The 12,182-nt window shown below is 33.2% G+C and overlaps 1 protein-coding gene and 1 pseudogene across 1 annotated transcript; both read left to right on the top strand.

The window, feature by feature from the left end:
- The first annotated feature begins 920 nt into the window (after window positions 1–920).
- Window positions 921–3,670, top strand: LOC144545581 (WAT1-related protein At4g30420-like). The gene is made up of 7 exons (XM_078294147.1): window positions 921–1,156; window positions 1,902–1,970; window positions 2,065–2,181; window positions 2,279–2,507; window positions 2,678–2,839; window positions 2,932–3,083; window positions 3,390–3,670. Exons 1-7 carry the CDS (start codon window positions 969–971, stop codon window positions 3,592–3,594), a joined length of 1,122 nt encoding a protein of 373 aa, XP_078150273.1. The 5' UTR covers window positions 921–968; the 3' UTR covers window positions 3,595–3,670.
- Window positions 3,671–4,850: 1,180 nt separating this feature from the next.
- LOC144545673 (WAT1-related protein At4g30420-like) lies at window positions 4,851–10,998 on the top strand (annotated as a pseudogene).
- The last annotated feature ends 1,184 nt before the right edge of the window (window positions 10,999–12,182 follow it).

Genomic DNA, 12,182 nt, shown 5'->3' with positions numbered 1-12,182 from the left:
TAAAATACAAATTTGATTAATAATTAGCAGTGGAATCCTGTCCTATCTTTATATCTGGAATCGTATTATTTAGGGAAGAATTTTATTTATAAAGCAATTAATAATTAGCAGTGGAATCATTGCAATAGTTAGCAGGCTATTGTCGTTGCAATAGAAACGACAATAGACTGGTATTATTGCACAAGTCTATATATTTTGCCAATAATTATTGCAAACAGAATAATTTTGAACTATTTGGTATGTGCATGTTAACAAATTAAAACTCTCCTTGTTTAACCACACATTCTCATTCTCTTCTGTCTGTATCTAAATTATTTTTTATTGATTTCACAAAATTTCTTAAGTAGGTTATCGGCTAACTTTCTAGAAAAAAAGAAATTGCTATTTTAAGAACAATAATTGTATTATTAAGCCTAGTGAGAAAATATTTCTTTTATGGGTGAATTTAATGTATACCCCCCCTCAAAAATCTTAAAATTGTGTATTTCCCCTCTAAAATTCATATTATCATATTTATCCTTTAAAATTTTAAAAGCTCACAAAACTATCCAATAAAACTCATTTGAAATTTATAAAGTATCCATTGTATCCTTTATTAAAAAAATAAAATATGCAGTATGTGAAAAAAAAATGTTTCATCTTCTAACTAGTTGATTTCCGAGGACAATTAGTTTATTTTTTTGACTTGTGACACATATATAGTGACATTTTGATATATTACTCTTACGTGTGACTTCTCACGACTGACCAATTAGAAGAAGAAAATGACCCATTTGTTTAATAAGGGTAAAAAGGATACTTTATAAATTTAAAATGAGTTTTAATAGAAAAGTCAATAATTGAGTAAATATGATATTATGAATTTTAGAGGGGTAATATGTAATTTTGAGATTTCTGAGGGGTAATATGTAATTTTGTCTCTGGTTCCTTCTTAGTTCCTCTCTCTCTCTCTAAGTGTAAACACAGAAATGAGTGGATTCAGCCTAGATGAACATAAACCATGGATGGCCATGGTGGCAACACAGTGCATATATGCAGTAATGAATCTGGTCTCGAAAGCGGCATTCAACCGCGGTTTCAGCACGATGGTTTTTGTGGTGTACAGACAAAGCATTGCTACTCTTTTTCTAATCCCTTTCACACTCCTTGCAAAGCGGTACGTACTGTATATACAGTATAGTTTCTCTTTAATCACCTTTTAGATAGCACTGACAAAACAATTTCATACAAAGAGGAATACCTTAAGTAAAATTAGATTTCCAATCAGCATTTTTAACATAAAAGTCCCTAGCATGAAACAAATTGTCTATTATTTGGTACTATTCCTAGTTAATTTCCTACTAGTCATAGTTTGAATTTTGAATTTATTACTTGATCAAGGCACAACAAGGGAGAACAAATTTTTTTTTTTCACTTATGTTTCTTTATTATCTGGGTGACATGTAATACCATCATTGAAAACCAGAGTCAATTTAAATATAGAGAGCAATAGAGAATAGTAGAGTCCATATTGATGGATTGATCATGCTGCTATTTCCAAAGTTAAAAAAAGAGTCATAGAGGATAGATTGCTAGATTTTTCCAAAATTTAGTAGCTATATATATCAACATAATCATTATCAATTATCATGTGTTGATCTGAATTAATTTTAAATGTTTAAGCATCTCAGTTAACTTGAAACCATAGTAGGAATTATCGGTATCGGGATCGGGGTATCAGATCGGTATTGGCTCAAGATCGGCTCAGGATTGGAGTTTTCTTTTTCTTTTTCTTTATGATTTGCTACGTGAGGATCGGCTCAAGATCGGATCGGGGTAGGCCGATACCGATACGTATCGGCCGATCCGTATCGGTATCGGCCAATATTTCTTACTATGCTTGAAACCTTTCAAATTTACAGGGGCAGGGATTCTGACATGTCTCTCAATTTTAAAGGCTTTGGATTGGTTTTCCTTGCATCTTTAGCTGGGTATGTATGAAATTACTTGAAATTCAATTAAGCTGGATTTTTTTTTTAATGATAAGTTGGTACTTTTGCAATGTCTTATATAAATACTCAACAGTGTCACCATGACTCAGTCATTGTATTATCAAGGGGTACATTTGGGTTCTCCATCAATGGCAGCAGCTATGGCCAACCTAATTCCAGCAATTACTTTTGTAATGGCTGCTTCTGTTGGGTATGTTTTATACTCTTAAAATTTTAATCTTATTTTATATGTGAAATTAAGAGACAATGAAATTATTTGAATTCAATCCTCATTTTGCATTTTACAGATTAGAGACAGTGAAATTAAGAAGTTTAAGAAGTTGGGCTAAGATACTTGGCACCATGATTTGTGTAGGAGGAGCAATGACAATGGCCTTCTTTAAAGGACCAAAGCTTCTAAACATGTCTTTCCAAAATTTAATGGTGGATCTTCACACGAATATCGACAAATGGGTTATCGGTGGCCTCTGTCTCATGGGATCAAGCAGTTTATGGTCTTTATGGCTTATATTACAGGTAGCTTTCATTAAAGGTTACAACAATATTAAATTGTGAATAAAAAGAATAAATAGAAAGAAAGTTTTGTGTACTCATGTTACTAAATTCCAAATCTTGATAAAAAGATTATTCTAATAGTAGTGGTTCCAAAGAAATATGATAATTTTGGTCTTTCCCTTTCTTTGTAGGTTCCCATTTGCGAATCGTACTCCGACCCGTTATCACTCTCGGCATGGACATGCTTAATGTCAGCCGTACAAACAGCCGCCTTAACATTTTTCATGCATCCTGGTGATTTGAGCATTTGGTGTTTCACTTCTCTGAGTGACCTCTTTGCTTGCATATATGCTGTACCTAACTAACCCTTTTGCCTTTTTTTCAGATCTATTAGTTATTTAAGGGGAACATATATAGATATAATTAATTGATCCATGATTTACAGGGTTTCTTTGGATCTGCTGTGACCTTCTATCTGCAATCTTGGTGCATATCGGTGAGAGGGCCTGTGTATTCTGCTATGTTTAACCCGTTCTCGACTATAATTACAACAGTTCTTTCTTGTATTATTCTTCATGAAGAGCTCCACATTGGAAGGTAATTGTGTTCAAAATCATTCACAAAATTCATAGTCAGGATAGTTTTACAGTAATAAATCCTCATTGAGAAACTTGATTGGCACCATAAATAATCAAAAAATCAATGAAAAATCTATAAATAATAAGAAAAAAGAAAGAAAGGAATTGGAATGACAAAGGTTGACTCGCAGGCGACGAACACTTATATCGGTTATTACAATTTATCACCAATATCTACTATTCGTATTGTAACTTCTAACAACTCTCTTTATTTCTTTTTCTTCTAAGAGTTGACACAAATTATTTCTGCTAATTTCTTCTCCAGCTTTGTTGGTGCTACTGCCATTATTGGAGGACTGTATGTAGTGTTATGGGGTAAAGCAGAGGATTTGAAGAGAATGAAAGAACAGAGAGTTATAGATTATAAAAAGATTTCCACCTCAATAGACACTGAATCTCAAAATTGTGAAGCTGATATTGAACAACCCCTTCTGACAAACAAGTCAGAGATGGAAAAAATAAAAGATTAATGTGTCAATTTTTTGTTAGTATTTATGATATTTTTTTATTAAGACCATGTCCTTCAATGAAAATATTAATTTTGGCCATTTTTTATTTTTCAATTGGGGAGATTTTGTTTGTTATTGGATATACATAACTACAATATGACTACCAAAGGTAAGTAATTTGTATAGTCTGGTTTAAAAATGGAACACAGAAATCATTCAAATCTGTATAAAAAATTTCTGTAATCTGTAGTCTGGTTTAAAAATAATCGTTATAAATTAAACAAAAATAAAGCCAGCCCAATTAGACTGCTTGGCCCAATTGGGCTTTCCATCAAACAACCAATTGATACACTGGGATTTTTTTTGGTTTAAAATAAAATAAAATAAGTATCTGAGAATTCAAATTGGAAAAAAATAATATATTGAGTAAATTATACAAATATTTGTTAAAATATATCTTTTTTTGTATTTGGTACGAAATCTATTTTACTGCTAAGACAATTGAAAAATAAGATAAAAATCCATGTTTGTAAGTATGTATGTAAGTATGAATTTTCAATTAATAAAATAATGAAAGATATTTTGATGCTAATATTTATTAAAATGATACTTAATATTTGAGATAGATGTTAATTTGCAGGGGATGAGGCATTGACAATTGCGCAATGTATTTGCTAATTTGAACCAAAATGAATTGTTTAGGCCCAATTATTTCAATTGATGGGTTACAAATTCCAGGCCCAAATATTAGCAGGCCTAAGTCCAACAATCCAAAGTTTGCAACATATATAAATACAGCAAACGACAGCCTATTGTGGGCTCTATGAGACGATGATCACTTGATCGTACATTAATTGTAGAATTTTTTTTTTAAAAACCATAAATCAAAAACAATATTTTACCAAACCAACTTGATTGCTTAATCATAAGAACCGAAACACAATTTCAGTCCGAAACTCTTTTTTTTGGGGACCGAAATGTCATTTCGTGTTTTCACAAGTTTTACCATCATTTTTTTATCGAAATCTGTGAAAATGGCTCGGACCGAAATGACATTTTGGTTCTTATGATTTTTGTAAAAACTAAAGAAATCAAGTTAGTTTGGTAAAATATTGTTTTTTATTTATGATTTTTAAAAAAAATTCTTAATTGCATGCAAACTGTAATAGTGCCTCTATAAAAAATGTACAATGTACACCTTAAATCCTTGTTGTAACGTACGTTGTCTCTCTCTCTCTTTTGAAATCTTCTCTCCCTCTCTAAGTGTAAACACAACAATGGTTGGGTTTAGCTTAGAGGGACAGAAACCATTTATGGCTATGGTGGCAACACAGTGCATATATGCAGGAATTAATCTGGTGTCGAAAGCAGCATTCAACCGCGGTTTCAGCACCATGGTTTTTGTGGTGTACAGACAAAGCATTGCTACTCTTTTTCTATTCCCTTTCACACTCCTTGCAAAGCGGTACGTACTGTATATATACTGTATAATTTCTCTTTAATCACCATTTAGATAGCACTGACACAACAATTTCATACAAAGAGGAATAACTTGTTAATTTCCTACTAGTCATGATAGTTTGAATTTTTAATTTATTACTTGATCAAGGCACAACAATGGAGAACATTTTTTTCCCTTATTTTTCTTTATTATTTTTCTTTTCTGACCTCAAAACATATATAACCAATGTCTGGGTGACATCTGTAACACCATCATTGAAAACCAGAGTCAATTTAAATACAGAGAGCAATAGAGCATAGTAGAGTCCATATTGATGGATTGATCATGCTGGTATTTCTCAAGTTAAAAAAAGAGTCATAGAGGGTAGATTGCTAGATATTTCCAAAATTTAGTAGCTATATATATATATAAACATAGTTATAATCAATTATCATGTGTTACAGGGGCAGGGTTTCTGACATGTCTCTCAATTATAAAGGCATTGGATTGGTTTTCCTTGCATCTTTAACTGGGTATGTATGAAATTACTTGCAATTCAATTAAGCTGGAAATTTGTTATATTGATTTATATTAATTTTTTTATTTTTCCAATGTCTTAAATAAATACTCAACAGTGTCACCATGAATCAGTCATTGTATTATGAGGGGGTAAATTTGGGGTCTCCATCAATGGCTGCAGCTATGGCCAACCTAATTCCAGCAATTACTTTTGTAATGGCTGCTTCTGTTGGGTATGTATTATACTCTTTTGAACTTTTAATCTTAGCTAATTATATGTGACTTGATAAAAAATATTGTGAAGGATATAAAGTGAACAATTATATAAATCCATCATTTTACAATTTACAGATTAGAGACAGTGAAATTAACAAATTTTAGAAGCTGGGCTAAGATACTTGGCACCATGATTTGTGTAGGAGGAGCAATCACTAGTACAAAAAACCCCTTCACCGACAGTTAAAATACCCCTACACCGACTGTTATAGCGACGTCAGTAAAGCCGGCGCCAGTGAAGGTTACCTTTTACCGACGCTTGAAAAAGAGTCAGTGTTGAGCACAACACTGACTGTTTTTAGAGCGTCAGTGTTGGTGTTCAACACTGACGCTTAAAAAACCGTCGGTGTTGATGTTAGAAATGTCAGTATATATATATTAAAAACAGTCGTTATTAGCTTTATAACCGTCAGTGTTGATATAAAAATTTCGGCATGGTTCTGTTTATATTTGGGCTAGCCTCCATATTCTTGCTAGCCATATATTACTATTTAACATTTATTGATGTTAAACAATGTATCATACAAATAATTTAGACAACATAATATATTCATTCACCAAAAAACACACAACATAATATGTTCATTCACCAAAAAACACACTATAACAAAATTTAGTGTATAATAGCCAAGTACACAATAGTTGTATACAGCCTTACAAATATAGTCCAGACGGTTGATCTCGTGAAGGGATCTGAAATTCTCCCATGGTTCTCCCACACCTTTGCTTCTAGAAGGGACTTCTTCTTGCTTGCATCAACAGCCTCAATTGTCAAGTGGTGCATCGTACCAGATACCACTTGGGTCTCTTTACCTTCACCACCCATGAAAATTCCAGACCAGCATTCTGCATATAGCATAAATATTTTGTGAAGTTGAGTTTGAAATGCTATAAGCAACAAACTAGAAGGATGATTCAATTAGATGTTTTTTTTTTTTTTTTTGGTTTAGAAGTTTCTTTAGGTATAATTCATCAAAATTGCAAGATTATTTTTTATTTTAGCGTATAAACTGATTTATTTATTTTATTTAGGTATAGACCATAGTGGAAAAATGGGGATAAATCCATGAACCAATAGCACAAACAAAAATGAACAGCAGTAGAGAATATTTGCAAAAGGCTCACCAATTTCTTGTTGTGTTCATCCAGTGCAAAGCGAGCGAGCTCGACAGTATTGAGATCATTCTCTGCTCCCGCTACATCTCTACTTCCTCCCAACATTGGAGATGCCATATCTTTCTGTGTCTATCTCTCTTAATTTCGTATCTCTGTCTTTTGTTTTGAGAAACAGAATCTGATACCGCAAGACCAAATAGAGAAAAAGCGAGTGTTCCCACGTATAGTGTCTTTCTGTTTCTTTATTCGATGTCTCATTTTCAAAGTGCCAAGACAAAATAAAAAGAAAGTAGGGGACCCTTATAGAGCCCCAATTAACAGAACATAGCACCGACAAAATTTCAGATATGCAATCAAACCTGACTCATGTTAAATGTGCATCAACCTGTAATTTAGACTCAATTGAACAATAAGAACCTGAACGGCCTAGTACAAGGAGGCAATGCCCTTAAATTGAATTTGTATTACCTAAATCGATGGATCTGTGAGCTTGTAGCAAGAAGTGACTGCCTTGCTCACAAATTCAAATTTGTATTACCTAAACCGAATTTGTATTACCTAAATCGAATTTTGGGGCAATGCCCTTCTTAAATCAAATTTATATTACAAGCAGCATCAAACTTCCAAAAGGCAGAGCTGTAAACTAGCTAAATTTTGATAAACCATTCCTTCTGTTAACCTTCCAGTTTCTTCTGAAATCTTAGTTTTTACTTTTTACACTAAGAACCCTTGACCACCCCCACCCAAAAGGGGAACCAGAAGAACGAATTTTGGGGCAATGCCCTTCTTAAATCAGAATTTTTATTACCTTGTAGCAAGGAGGCGAACGGGAGGGAAAAAGCGGCAGATGGAGGAGAACGGTGAGGGGAAAAACGGCGGTCACCATTGGCGGAGGAGGAACGGCGGTCACCATTGGCGGAACAACGGCGGAGGAGGAACGCGAACTGTGCGGCTGAGCGGATTCTTTCCTTCTTCTTTTCCTTCGCGCAGGAGAGACGCGGCGGAGGCAATGAGAGAGAGCGATGAGAGATGGGTCGGGTCTGGCGGCTAGGTCTGGAGAGAGAGATGGTGCGTCTCTATCCTGGTGCCGATCTGATCCGAGAGAGCGAGAGAGAGATGGGTAGGGATGATGCGAGAGAGCGAGAGAGAGATGGGTAGGTCTGAAGGCAGGAAGGAGAGGAGAGGAGGCAGGAAGGGTTTTGGGTCGGGAGGCGGGAGGATTTGGGGGTCGAGAGCGTGATTTGGAGCATATGAGATTTTTGTTTGGCGCGGAGGAATCGCGGCTGATCGAAATTTTGAGTTAGAAACCTGAGAAATTTCACAGCGACACAGATCGAAAAATCACTGACGGTTTCCAATATAAAAAACAGTCGGTATTTGGCTCCCAACACTGACGGTTTTTAATAACAGTCAGTGTTGGCTGCTAACACTGACGGTTTTTTTAAAAACCGTCAGTGTTGAACACTAACACTGACTGTTTTTTAAAAACCGTCAGTGATTTTTTTTGACAAAGGGTTAAAAATTTTGCAAGGAAGAGAAATAAAAATGTTTGCAAAATAATTTGTATATATATAATTATATTATATAGATTGAATTTTATTTAAGAAAAATATTTTTTTGCAAAAGTTTATGGAATAAGTGAAAGTTTTGACAAATTAGTTTGGACATTCAATATTAGCTTATTGATGTTGAATTTGTACATATGTAAATCAAATTTATACAACAAATAATATGGAAAAAAATAAAAATAAAATATTTTCAAACTTTTTATAGCTTTCATGGACAAATCATACATATAATTGTTGATTTTATAGAATTTAATTATTATTTGCTCTTTCAATATGTGTAAATATTTGTGGACCGTTCATTTTCACACGAGCAATTGACGGTCGATTTTCAATGATTTTTAAGATACCAATGAATTTTCATTCTCCACAAACATTTTTTTAAGATACCAATTGGTATGTGTCATAATTATCAACACTGACGGTTTTTCAAAAAACAGTCAGTGTTGAGTACCAACTTGAAATTATCTTGTAATTATCTTGTAATTATTAAATTCGTATTTGTAAAAACTTGAAAGATTTTAAGTTTTAACTTGATTTTATTAAATAAATTAATGTATTACATGTGTTCAATGAAATGTTCAAACCAAAATAATATATTTTTAATTATGATATTTGAAAAAAAAAACAATTAAGAACCAACACTGACTGTTTCTTAAAAAACCGTCAGTGTTGGTTATCAACACTGACGCTTTTTAAAAAACAGTCAGTGTTGAACACCAACATTGACGGTTTTTAAAGCGTCAGTGTTGGTACTCAACACTGACGCTTTAAAAACCGTCAGTGTTGGTGTTCAACACTGACTGTTTTTCAAAAACCGTCAGTGTTGATACTCAACACTGACGCTTTAAAAACCGTCAGTGTTGACAACCAACACTGACAGTTTTTAAAGAAACAGTCAGTGTTGGTTATCAACACTGACAGTTTTTAAAGAAACAGTCAGTGTTGGTTATCAACACTGACGGTTTTTAAAGCGTCAGTGTTGAGTATCAACACTGACGCTTTAAAAATCGTCAGTGTTGAGTATCAACACTGACGCTTGAAAAACCGTCAGTGTTGGTGTTCAACACCGACGCTTGAAAAACCGTCAGTGTTGATAACTAACACTGACTGTTTTTTTTAAAAACCGTCACTGTTTATAACAAACACTGACTGTTTTTCAAGCGTCAGTGTTGAATGACAATACTGACTGTTATTTAATAAAAGAGTCAGTGTAGGGATAGCAACACTGATGCTTCGGGTAAAACAGTCGGTGATTAAGGGTCGGTGAAGGGGTTTTTTGTACTAGTGAATGACAATGGCCTTCTTCAAAGGTCCAAAGCTTTTAAACATGTCTTTCCAAAATGTAATGGCAGATCTTCACACGAATATCAACAAATGGGTTATTGGTGGCTTCTATCTCATGGGAGCAAGCAGTTTCTGGTCTTTATGGCTTATATTACAGGTAAATTTAATTAAAGGTAAAATAATACCAAATTGTGAATAAAAAGAAAAAATTAAAAGAGAGTTTTTTGTACCAAATTGTGTTACTAAATTCCAGACTTTGATTAAAAGATTATTTATACTAGCCAGATCTTGCTATATTTCACATGCATATATATATATATATATATATATATATATATATATATACTAGAAATTGTTGCAAATAATTTCTTTGTAGGTCCCCATTTGCAAATCGTACTCTGACCCGTTATCACTCTTGGCATGGACATGCTTGATGTCAGCCCTACAAGCAGCCGCCGCAACATTTTACGTTCATCCAGATTTGAGAATTTGGCGCTTCACTTCTTTGAGTGACCTCTTTGCTTGCATATATGCAGTACCTAACTTGATTCCTTTGCCTTCTTTTAAGATCTCTTAGCTATTTATGAGGAACATATGATACAGTTGATCAATTTTATGGTTTACAGGGTTTCTTTGGATCTGCTGTGACTTTCTATCTGCAATCGTGGTGCATATCAGTTAGAGGGCCTTTGTATTCTGCCATGTTTAGCCCGCTCTCGACTATAATTACTACAGTTCTTTCTTCTATTATACTTCACGAAGAGCTCCACATTGGAAGGTAATTGTGTTCAAAATCATTCACAAAATTCATAGTCAGGATAATTTTACCATTATAAATACTCATCGAGGAACTTGCTTTTAATAAAACCATAAATATAAGTAAATCAATGACATATTAATAAATAATAAAGGAAAACAAAAGAATTGGAACGGAAAAGGTTTACTATTAGTAGGGTAGATTCTAATAACTCTATTTCTTTTTTATTCTAAAAGTTGACACAAATTATTTTTGCTAATTTCTTCTACAGCTTTGTTGGTGCTACTGCTATTATTGGAGGATTGTATGTAGTGCTATGGGGTAAAGCAAAGGATTTGAAGATAATGGAAGAGCAGAGAAATATAGATTTTAAAAAGATTTCCATCTCAATAGACACTGAATCTCAAAATTGTGAAACTGATATCCAGCAACCCCTGCTGACAAACAAGTCAGAGTTGGAATGAAGATTAATGTGTCAATTTTACTTTTTAAATGGGAAGATCTGATATGCACAGTAAACTAAAAGTTCCATTGTTTAGTTCATGGAACTACATATTTTCCATTTTGACCACCAAAATTAAGTAATTAATCTCTTGCTTAACATCTTAACTACAGTAACACTGTCTAAGCAAATTAAACACAAAAAATAATTCAAATATGACTCTGGCTTGATATTATCGCCCTAAGTTTGACAGTAACATTTTTATCGTTGAAATCCCTAAGGTAAACAAGATTTTTAGGTCGAATTCCAACCAAAACAATATTCATTTTTTACTATATAATTTCAACCTATCAACAAATTATTTGGCCAAGATATGTTTAAAGATGAGGAGGATTCCAATGCCTCATCTCTTTCATACCTTATCATAACTCATATTTTATATCTTCGTTTTCCAAGTTCAAATTGTCAATCCAATCCGTGCAAGATAATATTTTGTACTAAAATATGTATGGAGATGAAATTTTTTACTATATTTTAAGATAGGTACAAATCACTGTTTTTGAACCGTTCAAAAAACAGTGATTTTCTACCCATTTTAAAAAATAGTAAAAAATTTCAAAAATTATAAAATTTCATTCCTAACCATATTTTAATATATTTATCATGTTGAACGGTTCAAATCGACAATTTGGACTTTGCAAACGAAGATATAAAATATGAGGTATGATAAGATACGATAGACATGAGGCATTGGAACCCTCTTTAAAGATACTCAAAATATAGATGTTGTAGATTCCTTTGCAATTTTCCACAAAATTTTTGTTCAGCTAAATCCGAGTCAGTTTGACAAAGATATGACCAAAATACTAACCTTAATTTGATAAATATGTTCAGGTTGTGTGATTTGTTTTTTTTTTTTTTAATTCATCAAACTTCTTTACTTTTAACTATAATCAGAATATGAACTTAGTGAGCTAAACAAGGCACGAATGAGCACAAAAGAGTAAGTATAAAGGAACAAATATCTTTGTCACTAATCATCTCTTGCTGAGCATGCAAGGAACTAATATTTTACGTGTTAATTACACGCTAATTTGAAGCCTTGTTTCATTTATGTTCCCTATCAAAGACTTCCTCAATAATCATCATCCAAATTCTTGATTTGTGCAATACCTCAAAAGCTTTTTTCAACTCAGGCAGCGATTG

This window comes from Carex rostrata, chromosome 28, assembly GCF_964058835.1.
Source record: "Carex rostrata chromosome 28, lpCarRost1.2, whole genome shotgun sequence".
NCBI classification, from domain to species: domain Eukaryota; kingdom Viridiplantae; phylum Streptophyta; class Magnoliopsida; order Poales; family Cyperaceae; genus Carex; species Carex rostrata.
This window is presented reverse-complemented; position numbering and strand designations above follow the sequence as displayed.

Coding starts and splice junctions, on each gene's coding strand:
- LOC144545581 (XM_078294147.1), top strand. CDS start 969: ATGAGTGGATTCAGCCTAGATGAACATAAACCATGGATGGCCATGGTG. Junction 1,157..1,901: donor TTCACACTCCTTGCAAAGCG/GTACGTACTGTA, acceptor TCAAATTTACAG/GGGCAGGGATTCTGACATGT. Junction 2,182..2,278: donor GTAATGGCTGCTTCTGTTGG/GTATGTTTTATA, acceptor TGCATTTTACAG/ATTAGAGACAGTGAAATTAA.